The 20,034-nt window shown below is 40.1% G+C and overlaps 1 protein-coding gene across 10 annotated transcripts in view; it reads left to right on the plus strand.

Annotated features, from left to right (window-relative positions):
* Positions 1 to 20,034, plus strand: part of LOC105392521 (protein daughterless) — a 94,584-nt gene that overhangs the window by 67,779 nt on the left and 6,771 nt on the right. For 5 of the 10 annotated variants that reach the window (XM_048622156.1, XM_048622163.1, XM_048622170.1 and 2 more), the window contains exons 2-10: positions 5,099 to 5,640; positions 12,464 to 12,620; positions 13,412 to 13,554; positions 14,063 to 14,224; positions 15,249 to 15,374; positions 16,734 to 16,802; positions 18,024 to 18,132; positions 18,666 to 18,746; positions 19,245 to 19,338. In XM_048622156.1, the coding sequence (XP_048478113.1) occupies positions 5,269 to 5,640; positions 12,464 to 12,620; positions 13,412 to 13,554; positions 14,063 to 14,224; positions 15,249 to 15,374; positions 16,734 to 16,802; positions 18,024 to 18,132; positions 18,666 to 18,746; positions 19,245 to 19,338 (1,313 nt within the window). In that variant the 5' untranslated portion in view covers positions 5,099 to 5,268. Of the gene's footprint in view, positions 1 to 5,098; positions 5,641 to 12,463; positions 12,621 to 12,923; positions 12,996 to 13,411; positions 13,555 to 14,062; positions 14,225 to 15,248; positions 15,375 to 16,733; positions 16,803 to 18,023; positions 18,133 to 18,665; positions 18,747 to 19,244; positions 19,339 to 20,034 lie in introns of all 10 variants that reach the window. The other 5 variants (XM_048622179.1, XM_048622182.1, XM_048622150.1 and 2 more) reach the window with 4 other exon arrangements.

A 20,034-nucleotide genomic window follows, 5' to 3' on the forward strand; every position in this document is an offset into this window, starting at 1 on the left:
CGGTTGACCTGAATTGTAGAAATTCGAAGTTTCTTCAGTTAAAAAAAAAAACTTGTTAGGTAATAACGAAGTTGCCGAAAAGCCCCGACAATAGGTAAAAACTAAACTTAGGTAGGTATAATGATTGAAGCGCGGTTGATAGAACAGCTGCTGAAAATATAAGATCACTAGCTGTTCCCGCGAGCTTCGCTTCGCCTTAATAAGTTTTCCCGTGGGAATTCCAGGATAAAAAGTAGCCTATGTTCTTTCTCAGGGTCTAGATCATATTATGAATACCATATTTCATTCAAATCCGTTCAGTAGTTTTGGCGTGAAAGAGTAACAGACAGACAGACAGACACAGTTACTTTCGCATTTATAATATTAGTTAGGATAATTGAAATGATCTCTAAAGATGTAGGCCATGTCAACATACATTATTATTGTAACATACGTGTATTATTGTAACTTGAATCTTTACCGAAAACACCCAAACGATGACTCCATAAACTCATAGGGCCTGGTAAAAATGGTGGAAATCAAAACTTAGACACACGCTAAACGCTGTCAGTTGATGTCAGTAAAACTTTGATTTAAACACCAATTAGGTTTTATTTTTTTGATAGTAAGTAGTAACACAGATAATGTTTATCATAACAAATGAAAGTCTCGACAGAGACCCAACTATTGGGTGAAAGACAAAAACAACAAGTGGCTCCGTGCGGACAGATGCTCGCCAATCGACAGGTGGCGGGTTCGATTCCCGACCGGTATGCGTGTATGTCATCGTAACCTCTTTCTTGTACCCTTTCGCGTTTGATTCGTGTTTACGTTATTAACACACACACACACGCACTCACGCCTTGTACTAATGTACTCCCTTGCGGGGTAGGCAGAGGTGCATTGCTGCACCCACTTTTCGCCAGAGTGTTATGTTAGTCCCAATGTAATAGGGGGCGGGCCTATTGCCATTTTACGGGCACATCCAAGACCCGAGAACAAATATCTGTGTTTAAACAAATATCTGCCCCAGCCGGGAATCGAACCCGGGACCATCGGCTCAGTAGTAAGGGTCACTAACCACTACGCCATTCGGTCGGTATTAACATGGTGCCTTTTTGAATTCTTGACCACGCTGGCTAGAAATACTGGGTCTTGTTATCATTTTGAGACTGAAGTCGTCCACTGTCTGTCAGAAAGAGCCCGCCCTTATCTGAACGGAGAGTAGTTTGTAAAAATCGTTCATCAGAAAATTTTATATTTATACGATGAGTAAAAACATTTGACTTTGACACTGTACATTTGTATAGGCCTCTCCCAAGAAGCTCCAAAACTTTGTGGGTGGAACTTTTTCATTGCTCGTGAGTGTATTCAGATTAATAATTATTAGTAGTTCCTTTAATGAGGTTTCAATAACAATCGGTAGGATGACGTCATCACGGTGTTTAAATCATTGTGTCGCCTCGTCGTATCAGCTGATTAAATAAAAATTTCACGAAAACACCAGTATCAGGGTTTTGCCAAACTTTTACGTACGTTTGATGAAGTAAAAGTAGGTTTTGTGAGGCTTCTAATCAAGCCATATTCTTTTTAAATATTTTAAGATACACTTCCAAACCTACTAAAGTGAATTTTTAATACCTACTTTTAATTTAAAAAAATAACTCAATATTTACGTTTTTGGTAATATTGTGATGCTCTGTTAAATGTATTTCAATATTGCAGACGGCGTCATTAAGCTATTCTTTTCCGCTTAGGAATAATTTGGTGCTATTGTCACTGGATCTATATCATTTATGTGATTTGAGTGTATTTTTTTGTTGCTTTGATTTGTTACCTACCCTCTAGTATAATATGGTAGATCATGTTTGATTATATTACTGGTATGGGAGATGAAATTTGCTCAACCATCGACACCTCAAGACAAAGAGCCCCTTATCTGAATGGAGAGTAGATTGTAAAAATTTACGTTCGTCAGAAAATTTTATATTTATACGATGAATACAATTTGACCTAATTTTTACGCCTAAACTTTCTTCAGTTGTGTCATTAGGTAGTGCAATTCACTGGTGATATAGCATCTGGATGATAGTTACCTACTCTGCACATCCAAGGACCTCCCAGCTGTCAGCTGTGCGCAGGTGTAGACTTGCACAGGTCAAGGTCGTGTGTGTTTGGGCTTTTTCTAACACTAGCGCGGTGTGTAGGGTGGAACTGTGGAACAGATGTGTGTCTGGTGGCCGGTGGATGTGTATGTTTGTTTATGTGTGTTTTTTAGCTGTGTGATGTGTGTTTAAAGAGGGATTTCCCACAGGTGTGTTTTTGGTGGTTGTGACCGAATTTTAAGTCGGTGTTAGAGCCAGTCAGATTAGTTGTTGTCAGTCGTCGACTGCCCAGTATGCGCCAGACGTTTATAAGTATAATTTTTTTTTTAATCTATTTTTATTTAGGGACTTTGTTTTCTATAGTTAGTTATCGACGAGTCTGTATTCGTGCACTCTTTAGGGTCTCAGCACATACTCGTAGATAGGTCGCCGGCCATAGACGGATCGCCTTTGTTCTTCTGTCAACCAGGCGTTCGCGAGCTCGCGTTCTACTGGTTGAAAGAAGAAAAGGAGACGATCCTTTTACGTTACGCTCCGCTTATGTATGTGCGGTGAAGTTACGTTGGATTCGTCAGACTCTTTTCGTGCACCCTTTATTGTCTCAAGTGATTATTGTACATGCAAGGAACTTAAAACACTGATTTACCATCAAAACGCTGCTTTTCGTCGTAAGCCGATACTGGATACCGTGTACCAAAATCCCTAAAAATTAATAAAGATTATAAAAAAAAAAAAAAAAAAAGCCGATACTTGCGTGATCCTAAGCGAATATTCCCGTTACATTTCGCCTTTTTGTCTTCTTACTTCCTGCGGCTTCCCCCACACTCCCGCTGACCTGACGTGGCCACATTCCCACAGGCATTGCTCATGCACACCCGATTACACCGTTCCTTATGGCATGTCTTCACTGGACTCGAATCTCTACCGTAACAACATAATATTTAGAGACTAAAGTTTGGATTGGTGACGAACAAAAGATGGAGCTACAGTGTTTTAGAGTTGGACAGCCAGCGCTAAAAAGCGTTGAAGCGTGCGTTTTTTGACCGTAAGCGGTGACGGTTAGAGTGCATTATGCGACAGATATGGCGATTAAGCGATTGCTTGCACCAGCATCTTGCCAGCATGAATGAGAGATCGGGTTACGGCGTCGGTGGTGGTCGGACCCCACCAGTTGATGGATCGGTCGCTCGACCAATCGCCCGATTGGGTTTGGAGAATTTGATGAAATTACTTCTTGGTGTTTTGGGAACTATTTGCCATCGATATCGAAATTCAAAAATAAATTAATGTAGGTATTCTCTTGCATGTTCCTAATAGTTTAACAATATCTAGGACATAACAAGTATAGCCATAAAACAAACGGTATTTGACCTAGAATGTCCTGTTATATGTTTGTGATTCCTAAGAGTCCATTGTTAGGCGCTTTATGTAAGAACTATTACTAAAGATTGGAATTACATATTTTGAAAATAATTCAGGGATGAATCAATATTTTGGTATGACGAGTCGAGATTTATATGGTGCAGATAAATTTATGTAAACATATTTACACTACATTTACACTACATACATATGCTCACGCCTGTCTCCCAGAGGGGTAGGCAGAGACTATGAACCTCCACGTGCCACGATTATGACATACTTCTTTCGTGTCCTCTACATTCATAAGTCTCCGCATACACCTAAAAACCTACATTATTATTTAAACATCTGTAATAACCTAAATCTCTCAGCTTCAACTTTTTAGACCCTTAAAGAAACCAATCAAATTACGAAACGAAGCAACTAAGTAACGCATTCGACCGAACATCTTTTAAATTCACTTTCTTCTTCACAAAGTTTAGAAAAAATATTTTCGATCGATATTGGGGATGGAAACCTATTGTTGAAGAAACAGAATGTCAGTTTTTGCGCTTACCTTAGATCTTCAGGTAGGCGATGCATATTTGTATGAAAATGAGAATATCTATGTATACTTCATCAATATTATACGTGCAACAACATTAAATTACAATTTAGAGGCTGCTATATAGTATCCTTCAGGCGATTTAATTACTGTGGTTTAAATTATCTGAATTTACCATCGAACCAAATGGCAAGAAATGTTACATGCTATCAAACTTTTGTATCGTGCTAAACACTGAAGTTTATTAAAAACTGTCGGAAGAGCTAGTTGCTATAGAGAAACACATATACATACCATACCGTAGCCCTTTCATTATATTCCCATGACACTTTTCTAAAACCGTCACAAACATCCGATCCGAATTGGCAAGGTGTAACAGTCTACCTGCTTCCTTTCTATTAGTCCAGTGTTCGATTCCCGACGTGGACAATGTCGGGAGGGTGTCCCGGTTCCCACAGGACGAAAGGTGTAATTTTTTTGTCTCGTTTAAATCCGTGTTAAGTGAATCGTCAGACGGACACCGCAAAGGGTTGAGATGATTTTCTTTTACTCTGCAAATAATAGAATCATGAATAAAGGTGTATTCAGACATAAGCTATATTTGGTACCGTTAATGATAGAGCTAGGTACTGCATAGAAGAAGGTCCTTTAGTGCACTAGAACCAAGTGTCGTTCCTAGTTCGTTTTCTATTGTTTCAATTTTCTGTTTGCTCATTGGTCGGGGTGGGTTCCTTTCTTTTTTTTATCGTTTCTACAGGCTTCATAATACTTACTTGAGATAAAATGAATTTACTGTAATCAACAGTTAAAATCTTTAAAATTTAATAATTATGTAGACTGTCTTCCACTCTTTAGTTCTGATAATTATCAATAAGTTTATGAAATTAATTTACATTACAAGACGAAGCCCTTAGCCCCGGGTGGTCCTTACATTGTCGGCTATTGTGACGCTGCCTGCGGTTTATAATTTTGCATGTTTTTTCGTCAAAAGGCGGTTTTGTGTCGCATCTGTCGTTTGTACACTCTTTGTTGAAAAGGATTGCAGTTGTGTAGGCACGTTTTGTTCTTCGGTTTTATCGCAATTTTAATTTTAAATATCTGTTTTTAGATAACAACCAAAGTGTTATACAAAACATAGTGTATGTTTAAGTGAAAAGTCTCCAAGTGCAATACAAGACACAAAGTGTTAACCCAACGAATAAAATGTGCAATACAACGGACCAATCACGGTGACGCATTCAAAATGCGCCGGCCAATCAGGACGCACAGCTGACAAAGATGGCGCTACGTCACAACATGCCGAGCATGGAGCAGAGCTTCCTGCCGGCCGATCCTCCTCCTCTAGACAGCTACCACAAGACAGATCTGGCCACGGAGTACTTCAACACCTTCAACCAAATATGCGACAACTACCGCCCCGACACCGAACTTCGGCAGACTTCGGACAACGTTCGGTTATCCTCGGAGATTCTAGATCCCGAGTATGTGAATACAGACTTTGCGGAGAAGGTGTATCTGAGTGGGAAGGATGATCAGATATTCCAGTTTGGGCAGCCGGATGCGAGCGCGTTGCTGAGGCATAGAGCGAGACGGAGATATAATGAAGAGCATGGGCTTCAGCCACCGCCGGCGACCAGTCAGGAGAGTGGGGTAAGTTTGAATCTTCATCATCATCAGCCTATAGGGGCTAGCACGGGGCGCAATTAAGACGTGACAAAAGTTTTGCATCGCACTCACATCGCGCAGCCTCAAGAGCGAGCTGAGGCTGCGACGGAGAACTTTTATCACTTCTTAAATGAGCAGCGTGCTAGCCCTTCTGTCCACTGCTGGACGGAGGCCTCTCCCAAAGCAATCAAGTGGATGCGATCTATAGCTTTTCGCATCCATGATCTGAATTTGGATGATAGACACACAGGTGGTGGCACGTACGCTGTACTACCTGCCTTCAGCTGGTGTAGTATTTATCAAAGGCTGGGGGGATTTGTAATAATTTCCACGCTTGTTAAATCGATGGATGAAAAGCTTCATTTATTTTTATAATCTTTTCACAACTATATAATACAATGATATAATATAAACGTTATAAATGAGTAGGTAGATGAAATTATCGGCATCTTAGTCATCATTATGACTGGTTATTGATTATTTCCACGTATTAACACGGATTACCGAATCGCTAATCCTTAAAAACACTCGACTTTGCGTGATCTAGCGATGTACTTTGCCGTGATCAAAGACCGCCATAGATAGGAGACAATTTAGCCGGCCTTTTCATAAGTTTGAGTAGAAACAAGCCACAAAATTAGAGTGAGGATTGTTGTCTGCCATTTTCATATTGTTTCTTTATTCACGGGCGTTATACCGATTTCTGAAGTTGGACGTTAACGGTCAGATAATTACCTATATGTGAAAATCATTAAACATAACCACATTTAAAAGAAGAAATGAAAATTCGCTTGAAATTAGCAAAGTAATGCGAATTACTTCCTCCACTGTTTGCCAATTTTGTAATTCCGATAGGCAATTCCGTATTATAATTCTGCCGAGTATAAAGCGAAGCTAAATTAAGTTATAAATCGTCATACAACAGCTATGTTTTGGAATTAGAACAAGATGTATTAATAGCTGCAATTTAGTTGGAACGCGCTCCGATGCTATCGCCGCACTATATTATATTAATGAAGTAACTATAATAGTACACATACGCACCTACATAGGCAAAAATACTTCAATCATCATAAGCCAACTCTTTTCCTGCTGGATAGGTATCCTATTGACAAATTGCTGTTAAAAAAGTTTTTTTTGAAGTCTTAGCGCAAGGAGTTGTTTAGAATGGTAGTCTTAGTGCCAGTTTCTCCATAGTCGGTTAGAGCATAACCAGGTATTAGTGGTTGACTTTTGACACATCAGTCAAGAATTTTATATGGAAATGACGTATAATTGATAAACCAATCCTGGTCGGTTAGATAACCGACTATGGAGAAATTGGCACTTAGTCAGCCTCTTTCGGCTCACTCCAAAACTTTTGCAACATTCTGTATTCATTGTATTTTAGGTTTTTAACTTCAGAAAATTTCGTGAGTCATACAATAATGATTTAGGATACACGTTGTACTGTAGAATCGCAGCATATCCTGAATCATTTCAGGAGTTATTTTTACATTTACTTTTATGATCGGCAGTTGTAATTACATTTGAGACTGCGAGGTTTTGTTATGTTAAAATTTTTTTTTCTTGCTTTTACAATTTTACAATCTTCTGCGTCTTTTCGAATTTTACAGTTAAACAGAGTTAAAACATTGAAAATTAGTTAATTAAACTCACATAAAAAACATGCATGCAGACGAATTGAGAAACTCCTCCTTTTTTCAAAGTCAGTTAAAAACGCACTTTTGATGACTCTTGACCTTCTGAACCTTAATTTTTACCAAGTTTCCTGTTAAAAAGCTACAGACACACAACACAAGCCACTTTACAACACCCGTCTTTTCATTCCTGGGTTAAAAACTCCACTTTCCTTATTCCCATGCAATTTAAACCTAATTCATCGCAAGTGGCAACCCTCAGGTAACCCTACACCTTTGGATCCGACGCACAATTTTGACAGCCCTAATGGATACTGTAACTGGATATCCGATAGTCCCACAACAAAGGTTCATAAGTGGAAAGCGACGATACTGTCGATTGTTCTTTGAATGTTCCGAGCTTACTGTTAACATTGCGGGCCTATTTTCTTTATTTTGTGCCAAGCAGATATGGTTCTTATAACATCATGGTGCACCTTTGCCTATTCTTGAGTGTGATAATACTTGAACTTAGATGTGATAATTGAAAGGTATTATGTATCGTGTGAGATTTCATCTTTCTCGAGTGAAACAGCTAATATTTCCAGGTGCGATTTTATCACTCTTTTCATACTTCTGGCCCTGTAGCACAGGGCGCTAATAAGACGTGACAAAAGTTCTCCGTCGCGCTCTCTCTTGAGGGTGTGCGATGTGAGTGAGCGCGATGCAAAACTTTTGCCATGTCTTAAACGCGCCCTGTGCTATGCTAGCCCTTCTGTCTAATACTACACTCACGAGCAATGAAAAGGTTTCACTCACATAATGCTGTCACCAAACAGCTCAAATTTTACAAATATTTAATTTAGAATTAGGTCAAAATATTTACATTTTTAGTTGGTAGTATTCTGAATTCTGATGCACTGTTTAATGTACTTCAATATTTCAGAAAGTTCCATAAACCTATTCCGTTTATAAGCACCTAGGGCCACTTGCAGAAACATATTAAATCTAGATTTAGTGTCAAATCTCGATTTAAGAAACGTCAGTCCATATAAAATTTGACACTAAATCGAGATTTAACACTAAATCTAGATTTAATATGTTTGTGCAAGTGGCCCCTAATGTGTTATTGTCACTGGCACTTTTGCCGTGAGTCTATTGTACTTATATCATTCCTTCCTTACAATATACATAGTTGAACCCACATAAGTGGTGCCACCGGAAACAGTGAATGTTTAGATGTCTCAGTCATTAGATACTGACGACATCGGGTGATGAGATGCGTGTGGGTGGATCGTTTTAGTTTACATGTTTTATTTTGTAGAGCGTGCCTTTTTGTTCTATAGAATGTGTCGTCTTATTTCGTTAGTATTTTCTTGTGTTTCTATTATATTGTTTACTAGTTGAGATTTCGCGAGCTTCGCTTCGCCTTAGATCCTCTGTCTTACGCGGTTTAGATTTTTTCATATATATGTTAAATGTTTATTTCCGCTAACTTCCGTTCCCGTGGGAATTTTGCAATATCCTGTTGTGAATAAGCTTTAAGTTTACTAAGGTACCTGCATGCCAAATTTCAAGCATGAGAAAAGCTCAAGGTTTAGAAAAGACCCAGATCAGTAAGATGACTCTATAACTTTCTAGATTATTTATTTGTTGTTTAAGAATGATGCTTTATATTTTGTATGTATTCAATAATTTTATTCACGTGTGTAGAGGAAGTCTAAGTTAAGCGAAACGTATTCAGAGATAGGTCCATTCTTGGAACAGCTACAACTAAACATGTATAGCCCAGTTATCAAAAGCTGGTACGTATATTTACATATTATTTGTTAGCGCTGTGAACGTGTCAGCTTTAGAGAACTGGCCTGTAAGCTAGTTGCATTATTTCGCGACAATACACTGTACAGTTCTGTATTAGTCTCCCCAATATTTCATCAAACACCAATCAGCGGCCATTGAAACTCTTATATGGAGTGAGTTTTTTTTTCATCCATTTGTACATTAAAGTGGCGTGCACCATAAGCAGGACACAATGGGATAGAAATATAGAGACCGCATTGAGCAACGTGCTGGACCAACGGTACATGGGTTTGGAGTGGTACAGTGCGTGCCACGGAATTGGGGTCTCTAGTTTGAGCTGTGGGGTTACCGTCACCGAGCATTAGCAATTAACAATCCTTAGTGCTAATTTCTCCATTGCCGGTTATCTAACCGACAGGGATTGATTTATAAATTAAACGTCATCTCTATATAAAATTCATGACAGATGTCTCAAAAGTTAACCACTACTCCCTGGTTATTCTCTAACCGAATGTTAAATCTGACGTTTCTTGACAGATGGTTTACAGGCGAGCGGCGCTGCTTATGCATTGTTTATTGCTACTAAATCGGTGGTGGTACGGTCGCTGCCCATAAACTGTCTAGCCGTGTCAGTCATCCATCCAATTGGGGTAAGAGCGGGATAGACCAGGTATTGATCGTAAAATAGATTTACTTAAAACTTGGGTGCTATAATCTACTAACTGACTACCATATCTTAATTTTAACCACATTGGTCTGCTGAGGTCCAAATACAGCCAGAAAACTAATTATTATAATTTCGATATTTTCTTTCTTTCTTTCTTAAGTTCCAGCTCTCCCCATTAATCTGCCTGCCAGTGTACAATCTCGATAGCCGGCGAAAGCTTTGTCGCAATACCGAGACAAATTTGGCACGCACTTTGATTGTGTTCTCCGTATGGCCGGCCGCAGGACAAATCTGGCCACTGGAGGAGAAGAACTTTCCTTTTTAATTAGCTTAAGACGTGTTTACGTGTAAGTGGTAATGTGGCCCTTTTAGGTATGGACTTGTATGAAGAGTTAAAAGCGTTCCTCTCGTTTTGTCTTTGTCATGGTGTAGTGTTTTGTTTTTGTACATATACATTTCTGTAAATTATTTACATACCTTATGTTTCAATGTACGTTTTTTTCTGAATCATAATTTATAGTTTATTGTTGTCATGAACAACTTTGAAAAACCTTTGATAATTAATCCTAACTAATATTATAAATGCGAAAGTAACTGTGTCTGTCTGTCTGTCTGTCTGTCTGTCTGTCTGTTACTCTTTCACGCCAAAACTACTGAACGGATTTGAATGAAATTTGGTATATATATACGGTCTAGACCCTGGGAAAGAACATAGGCTACTTTTTATCCCGGAATTCCCACGGGAAAACTTTTTAAGGCGAAGCGAAGCGCGCGGGAACAGCTATATCAAATAAGTACCTGAAGAATGGTGTGAAGAAAAGTTTATAAACGTTCGAAATCAAAATTAGGCTCGCTTGCCAAAAGCACTCGACAAATTATAGTTGCGGAAGTCGAAACAATGGCAATAAAGGCTTTCACTGCAGTTCACTAACGAGAGGCTAATAACATAATTCAGGCTGGATCTAGGACGTCAATTATAGGTCTTGTTTCTACGCAACTTGGGCACTAGGTTAGGTAGTTTGTAAGCGGCTGTAAGACTAGTTGGCTTGGTGTTGGGGAGTGGTGTATTAAGGTTTTAAACTTTAAGGGCCTTATCACAAAAACTTAGACAGTATTTACCAGATGTTTAGCGCTGTCAAAAGCGTACAAAATCTGTAAAATTTCGTTTTAAACACTTGATTAACAGTGTTTAAAGTTTTTTGTGGTAGTACAGTTAGACTTTTATGCTTGATTTATTATTGGTTTATTTAATAGGTTTTTCCGCAAGCTTTATTGGTGGAAATTCCGGGATAAAAAATGCTTTTATATGCATTTTACATCCTCTTGAATCACTCCATCTATATTTCAAAAACGGCATCAGAAACCGTTGTTTAGTTTTAAAGATCTAAGCATACATACATAGACGCGAAAAGCGACTTTGCTATGTACCTAGTGATGATGATTTGTATGTATTATTTTGTAGCAGATATGGAAGCATAATGTGTGTATTAAAATAATCTTATTTCGTGGGTAAAATCGATAATATTCGATTAATACATAATAATCAATAATTCGTGGAATTAAATCTTATCAGTGATAAGTAAAAGTAATGAAAGGAACAACAGTATTGTAATGGATTTGCAATTATTACATATATTTACTATCTATCTGACTAATGTTGCAAGATTGTATTCAAATTATCATTGAAGAAACAACAAAAACGTCTAGGTATATATTATTAATTAAGGATATGAGGATGATGATGATTAAAATTATCTTAATCAAATCAAAATGTCAACCTAATCATTATCAAAAACATCTTTTAGCATAGAAAAAACATTTGAAACGCCGATTTTTATAAAATATGGCTAAAACACTCAGTGTAATTAATTATTTATAATTCGTGAATCGTCTCTCAGCCGTTTGGATGTTACGCTACCACAGACAGCTGGTACACAGGCACTTTAAACTTATAACCCCTTTCCTTTTTGTCGGGAGTATAAAAAATGTAACATATATTATTATTATAGGTAACCCCCAGGCTATTCTGCCCACGTAGGTTATTACGAACAGTTTAAACCCAGTTACGTGCTCCGCCCAAATGTATATAATTTGGTCCCGTTTATCCGTATTTACAACTCTTTATAGTGTTCTTTTAATTGATACTTTAACGTAACTAATAGACGTTGGAAGAAAGCTGCCGTTTATTAAAAAATAATTTGATTGTTAAGTACTTAGTGGTTTAAAAAAAGTGGAATAGGTTTGTAGATTATGATACCTTTGTTTCAATTGAAAGTTCTTTTTAGTAAAAAATATTGGTTGTATTGTTTTAATTATAAGAAATGCTCTGGTAGGACATGAGGCCGTCATACCTACATTTACTGCCGACTACCTTTCTAAGCCCTTTGATCGAGCGACCTAAACCAGCTAATTCACCACGGTGACAAACCCAAGTAAGCTTTTGTATGTTTGTCGACGATCCGCAACATGATGCAAATATAATTATGTTTCGTTACTGGAATACATCGCAAAAGTCGGAAAGAGATCGTAACCGTATCAACTAGAGCCGTTCAGTATTCTTTGTATGAAACTCCCTACTGCAACGCGCACTAACGGGAATCGTATCGTAATCGCCTCGCCTCGGAAAAGCTCGAGTGGAAGGCGATACGGTGACGATCCTTAACGAAACGTAAGAGTATTTTTATTTCTTTCTAAACCTAACCTCTCTCTCTCTCTTTTCCAGTACGGCAGTGATGAGTTCGGCCACGACTCGCCCGGCCGGTACGCGTCCCCCAAGGGGGCGGGGTACCAAGACGCGTACTACGGGGGCGCCGAGTGGCCCGCGCCCTACTACCAGCCGCCGCCGCCGTATCACCACGACCCGTATGCGACGTCGCCAGGTGAGTCACTAGTTATTGCTAAAGAAAGTATGACTTCTTGAAGGTTTCATGGAGAGATACATAGCGTCAGCCGCGCCACGGGTCTGGTATCGATGAAGACAAACTCGTTTACTGCGAGATTCAACAATCACAGCGCTGTATATATGGTGCATCGCGATATAGTGAAGTTTATCTAAGTCGATAACGAACCTGTGCACCGGCAGCTTAAGGTGGCAAGTATTAAAAGCTATCGGTAGATGAAGTTCCACGGTTCAACACTATGACATATGGCACGATGTGCTCTCTAGGACGCGTACTACGGAGGCGCCGAGTGGCCCGCGCCCTACTACCAGCCGCCGCCGCCGTACCATCACGACCCGTATGCGACGTCGCCAGGTCAGTTAGCAAAACATTCTCAATTTGACCGCTAATTCCATTTTCCCGTCACCTGCACTTGGGAACATTTAGGTACTCCAGGCTAAGCAGCATACCACCACCAGTGACATATGGTACGTCAATGGCAGGCGGATCTTTTTTATTCCACGTGAGTGTAGTTAGTATTAATCTTCAATAAATATTTAATATACCATGCCTATAGGTAGCAGTATTTCGCCGTAACATACAAGGATAAGATATTTAACTCGAAAAATTTTTGATGACACTGCAGTTCAGAACGACTTCAAATTTGCCAAGCGGAGGCAGCATGTCTGCAGCTTTGTAATTCCATGCACATAAACAACGCAGTGATGGACTCTTCCAATCAGCCATCACACATCACTCTACCTTAACTAACCCTAATCTCCTGTCTCCAGGTATAGGCGGCGCGCACCCCAGCGAGGCGGGCGGCGCGGCGACAGTCTCCGAGCTGCCGCTGCCGCCCATGTCGTCGTTCCGAGCCGCCGCCCCCACCCACTCGCCTGGTGAAGCCATGCTCAGCAAGCCCACGCTGCAGCCGGTCAGTGCGGTGTTATAGATAGATGTAGTGTGTTACAGAGCGCCTATCTCAGCTATTACAACACCTAAGCTTGCTGCTCCAGTTTACCTGAGAGCTAGGCTAGCTGAGCTGAAATTAAGGGGATATGTACAAAGGTTCCACTTGAGAGAGCCATGTACAGGAGCTTCGCCCCCTCTCAGAATAGAATAAAATCTCTTCTAGAGAAGTCAGCGATTGGTGCGAATGTTACTGGCTAATCCTTTCACCACGCCAAGAAGAAGATATCTTCCATAATTACCATAGGAATGGAAAAAACTTAGTAGAAAGGATATAAAATAATACAAATATTTCCAGTAGAAAAAGGATATCCTGGGTCCAGAATCTGGTCCCAGGTATCCAGAGGACATCCTCTTCTGGTCAGAAAAGACTGGTAGAACAGGTACACCAAATTTAGAGAAACAAATCAGGTCAAAGATTGTCGTTTCCTGGTTATGCCACAACTAACCTTACCCCCCTCAACACCCCACAGATGTACGCAGCCGCGTCCACAACCCCGGGCGCGGGGGAGGCCGCCTCCATGTCATCCTACGGCTCGTCGCCGAGCACGCCGGTGCACTCGCCGCCGCCGCTGCACGCGCGGCTCTACCCGCCGCTGAAGCACGAGCCCGCGCCGCCCGACCACCGCCAGCAGGTGAGGACTTGTTACCAGGGTTTAAAAGGCTGTAATGGCTTGAACGTCCCGAAAAACAAAAGTGTGTCGAAACCGTTCGACTATGCTATCAAGCCACTAAGCTCTACCCTCTACCCGCCGCTGAAGCACGAGCCCGCGCCGCCCGACCACCGACAGCAGGTGAGGAATTAATACCATAGGTTATAGTAGGTAGCTTGAATGTCGGTCCGGAAAACAAAAGAGTGTCGAAACCGTTGGATGATGCTATTAAGTCAGCAGATGTGTTCTAATGAAATGAGTAGAGAGGATAGGAGCGTTATAATAGCGCCATTCTATTGGTGCGCGCTCGCGATTCTATTGGTGCGCGCTATGCAGCGAGCACGCTATTGGTGTATTCCTGCAAGGACGCACTCCATATTCGTCAGAACCAAGCAATGTCATTGGTGCGTGCTATGTCGCGCTGTTGCAATGCGTTCAAAAATGCATCATGCTATAAAGAGCGCGTGATGCTATTGGTGAGCGCTATGCCGCTGGGTCGCTGTTGGTCTATTGCGCAAGCGCTCCGAACCCTCTCAAAAATGCCATATGCGTGTCAATAAAGAAAGATCGCTGCCATTAAAAAGGCTCTGTAGGTTCAATTACTACGGTCAGTAACTTATTGCGTGAAAGACACCTCTACATTGAAGTGGTACGGTTGCACACTATGACGTGCGGCGCGTGTCCTCGCACGGCTCGTCGCCGAGGGCATTTAGTAGTAGCTATGATAGCTAGATTGTAGGTCCAAACCATATCGCGTGTCCATAAAGAAAGATGGCTGCCCTTAAAACGTTCGATAGAAACAAATTAGTGCGTATCGTATACGTCATACGACTTTGTCCTCCGGTTGAACACTATGGCGTATGGTACGACGACGTCCCCGTCTCCACAGAAAACCCTTCTAAAACATTTTTTTCAAGAAATAACTTGAAACCTACAACCAAAAATTTTCCGCAATTTTAAACCTAAACCGTCATCATCACTAACCCCCTTCTTTCCCCCTCTCCAGCAGCCAGGCTGGGCACCCCCAGGCGTGGCGTCCCCCCCCGGCCCGACGGTCACGCCGCACCCCCCCGGCCCCTCCATGCTCAGCAACGGCCACCATCAGCACGTCGTCAGCTTCCCGGCCGTTATGGTGAGTTTATGTTGATGATGTTTGTCTTTTAGTGTTTGTTGATACACTCGCGAGCAATGAAAAAGTTTTAGTGACAAAAGCACCAATTTATACGGAAAAGACCAGCTAAATGATACCGTCTGCAATATTAAAGTACAGCAACAGCGCCCCAACAGAATATTACCAACTAAAACGAAAATGTTTTGAACAAATTCTAACTTAAATGTTTTAAAAGTATGAGTCGTTTGGTGTCGCCATTTTGTAAGTGGAACTTTTTCATCGCTCGTGAGTGTCGTCTTGTGTTTTGATGCTCATGCTTAACCATGGGTTGACGACTTCTTCATTATGATACAAATGTTTAAATTATTACTTATCAAAAGTTTCCTTATTATCAAACACATTATTACTGATCTATAGTTTTCACATTGTTCCGCTAGAGGCGCCACTTTGTAAGGCAACCTGTGGTTGAGTTACTGAGTTTATGTTTCAGTTGTGAAAAGAAATTGAATAATAGTCGCTAATTTTACTCAGCGTCTTGAGGGTTACTCTTGCTTGTAAAAAAAACGGTTAAAAATCTCTAAAACTTATTTTTTCCAAGCCAGAGTGCCCTCTCTTTGCAGAAAGCTAAATGCATGACCTCTTTTCGCATGTATTCTCTTTAAAATTTAATACGTTCATAGCCCCCGTTTTGTGTTTATTGATGTGGTATAAAATGCCTTATAAACAAAACGTTTGTTTCAACTTTGAAACTGGCTCTTTATTTTAAACCACATCAAAAGTGTTTTTTTAATAATGTTTTTATTAGCGACCTGTATGGAGTTTGGTTTTACTTTTGTATTAACGTTGTGTAGTTTGAGAGTGATTTTGTTTTTTGGTAGTTAGATTTAAAAAAAACCTATATATTCTTATTTTAAACAGTGTTTTTTCAACCTAAAGTTATTCTTTTCTAACATTTTCAAAATATGTAGTTCGACATAAATTAATAACTTTATGGCGTTAATTTTTTCGTAGTTTAAAACCATGTAAATAATAATAGTTGTAGTATCAAATTAACATACAGTGTTGTATATATTTACTGTCATAGCGTTTTGGTGATACAGCATCTATACCACTAGGTGATAGCACTTGCTATAAATAAAAGTTAGACGACGTAAAAAAATAAAAAAATCGTATTTGTCGATTTAGTAAAAAAACTAGGCTCCTCATAAACCAGGTGGCAGCACTATAACTTATAAACACTTTCGTATTCCTCGATTGATTAGTCAAAAAAACGGTGCGTCCCGCGCGCCATAAGTAACCGTCGCTAGTTAGGAAGCTCATAAACCATTACAAAGTGAACTCCGATCTCCGTGCGGGTCGCTGACGCGTGGCTCTGCGCAGGCGGCGCCCGCGGACCAGCGCCGGCTGGACGAGGCCATCGTGTTTCTGCGGGACCATTCCGATGTTGTTGTGAGTATTCAGTGACAATAACTCTAATATTTCAAACACAATGGATTGTCTTCAAGCTATTAAGCCGTGGGTCCCGGTTGCTGTTTCGGCAGCAGTCGTTAAGCCTAGTCAGAGGCCTTCGGATAACTTGAAAACATCTGACAGTCGGGTTTCCCACTTACGCGACAACTCTCTCAGCACAAGCTTGATTGTGTTGGACTCCACCAACCCGCACTAGGCCCGCGTGGTGGACTAGGCCTAAACCCTTCCTTCGCTTGAGCACTTGTGTTTGACATCATCACGACCTATCAAGTCCCCCTGTTGGCCACAGGTCTCCTTCCAATGAACGAAGGATTAGGCCTAGACCACCACGCTGGCCTAGTGCGGGTTGGTAAGCCCCAACAAAAGCAAGCTTATTCTGAGAGAGTTTTCAGGTAAATGGACAACCTGATTGTGGTGTAATGATGACAAGTCGATATTGTTTTCAAGGATGTCGTTACCGGACCTACTGCTAAAATAGAATATTTATCTTATCACACTTCCAGTGTTTCGCAAACACTACTGAGTTATTCAAATCAAAGACACCTGTGTACCTAAATACTTGTGCTAATTTATATCTGAGTACTTGTGAGATATGGATCATCTAATGAGGGATCGGCCTATGTAATCAATTATAACTTATAATTAAATAACATTAAAATTAATGAATCATAGGTATCTTTTAGTCAATGAGTCATAAGTTGTAGGTACACCTATAGGTAGTATTTAACTATGTGTAAATGTAAATATATTGTGTTGATTTTGATTGGTATGGCATGCATTTCAGCTTTCATGTTATTTTGCGATTGACGAGTTTGCATTCTAGTTTTACAAATTTTACACTGTGTAAATAAATTATCAACGCCGAGAATACTATCAAACCTTTAAAACACCCTAGAGTTTTGCCCCCTTATTCATAGAAAAGTAATAGAACGTTTTAGCTATTGAACTGTTTTGTACCCCTCTCTCAAGGAACAAATGATTCTCTGTCAGAGAGTGATAAAACAGTTTAATAGCTAAAACGTTCTATAACTTTTCTATGAATAGGGGTTAAAACTATAACATCAGAAACGAACGACAGTGCCAATTTTCAATTAGATTCCAACAAAGTTATGCAACAGAAATAAATGTTAACACACTGAAAAGCTCATATCCCATCACATTATGCCACGATGTTTTACCATTTTTTGCTCACGTTACCAGGGCGCCAGAATGGAGGAGAGGCTGGACGACGCGATCAACGTGCTGCGCAACCACGCGGAGGCGCCCGAGCTGTACCCGCAGGACCTGCCGCTGCACCAGCACCCGCCAGGTATGCGCTCCTGGTAGTTGTCCTCGTGACTAGACGGAAAAACGGTGCGCTTTTTACGCCGTATGTTAGTGTTATCAGTTAGATGAGTGGTCTTACAAACTGCCTTATCACATCATTCTTATTATTTATATATTTATCTAGGGAACACTTTTGGTAACATTAGGTTCATTAATTAGAGGTATTTTCATAATAGCAGAAGTATAATAAAGTCACATTTGAAACCTGAACACAATGTACAAGCAAATCTAAAATAAATGAAAAAGATAGAAGCTAAAAATCGTTACATTACCATTTGAAACAGAAATCTTCTAAAAGTCAATGCCAAAGACCTTTGAAGTTCACTTTACCAATAAGAATAATGCTAGAATTGTATGTTTAGTATATTTATACTATACTATATGTCCACCAACCCGCACTAGGCCAGCGTGGTGGACTAGGCCTAAAACCCTTCCTTCAATGGAAGGCCTGCGCCCCAGCAGTGGGGACTTCATGGGTCGTGATGATGATCATTAACGGTATACTTACTCTTGCAGTGAGCCGGCTGGGCGCGGGGCTGCCGCTAGCGCACGGCGCGGAGGCGGTCAAAATGGAGCGACTCGCGCTACCCAACACCAGTCAGTATATATTATATATTATTTATTTATTGTAGGAAAACATTAGTACATATATAGATTAGCGCGTTTTGAATGTGGTTGCCTCTAGCGGCAGGCAAATATGTCTGGTTAAATGTTTAAATTGTGCAACAGTAAACAGTGCACTTTTTTAGTTTGAAATGGCCCTTAACCTATGTCAAGAATGGATTGTAAATAATATGTTAGCTTGTGCCATATAGTTTTACGCAAACAGGCGTCTTTTGTTTACATAAACTGCTGAAACTGTAATCCTTCTTATTATACAACGTAGACTAAATATACTTCTGGTTTAGAATCGGTTACAGTCCAGATATTTCACACAAATCAACAGACTGTTGACAAAAGTCTAAAGAACTGTTTAAACCAGAACTATCTTCAGTCTTCTACTATCTAGATTTTAAAACATCGTGTTGCATTGCAAACTACTTATATTGCTCTCTTTCGATTTTGGTCACTAATTTGTAATATCCTTGTCTTCAGAAAAGCGCAAAGAGCCCCCGGACTCCGGGCTGGACTCGAAGCCGTCGTCCTCGGGCTCGGCGGACGCGAAGGGAGGCAAGCGCGCCAGGAGATAGTGAGTATACTGTGTTTATGAGTGTGTGTACAGGTGGGGGCGGAGACACCTGACCGCGCAGGGGCAGGTTGCTCTGCTCCAGACTAGGGAATAACGCACAATATAACTCAGACCTATGTCCAATTGTCCAGTAGTGTAGCCTTTGACTTTTAACACTAAAACGTGAAAACTAACAGGGTTGTAGAAGTTCCTTGGGAGAGGCCTATGTCCAGCAGTGGACGAATGCTTCCTAATGATGAATATATTATGCAAGATGTTGCACAAATGCTACCAGTGGATAATCAAGCAGTCTGTATCTTATTGATCTGGTAATTTTTGTAACATCTGAATAAAATTAAGTAAACTGATCCCCAAATTTTAATTCTCTCTGTATATCCCTGTATTATTGTATTATAATGTGTGCTATCTATGTAATAAAATACTAGTGTGTACCTTTGACTATCAAAACGGAGACGAATTTCTTATTTCTCTAATTTACTACTTTTGTGAATAAAAAAATCATAAAAGTCAGTCACCGTTTTTATACCAAAACTATTCGCTAATATTGTTTACGATCAGTTGCCATGTGGTTTTGTTCAAGTACCATTAGTAATATCAACTTTCAATATACAAGAACCCCAATGAGAGATTTTCTGAGAGCTCATAAAAAACTAAATTACCTATAGATGTCGCGATCTCATTCTATGAAAGCATTAC

The sequence above is a fragment of the Plutella xylostella genome, chromosome 2 (assembly GCF_932276165.1).
Source record: "Plutella xylostella chromosome 2, ilPluXylo3.1, whole genome shotgun sequence".
Lineage (NCBI taxonomy): Eukaryota > Metazoa > Arthropoda > Insecta > Lepidoptera > Plutellidae > Plutella > Plutella xylostella.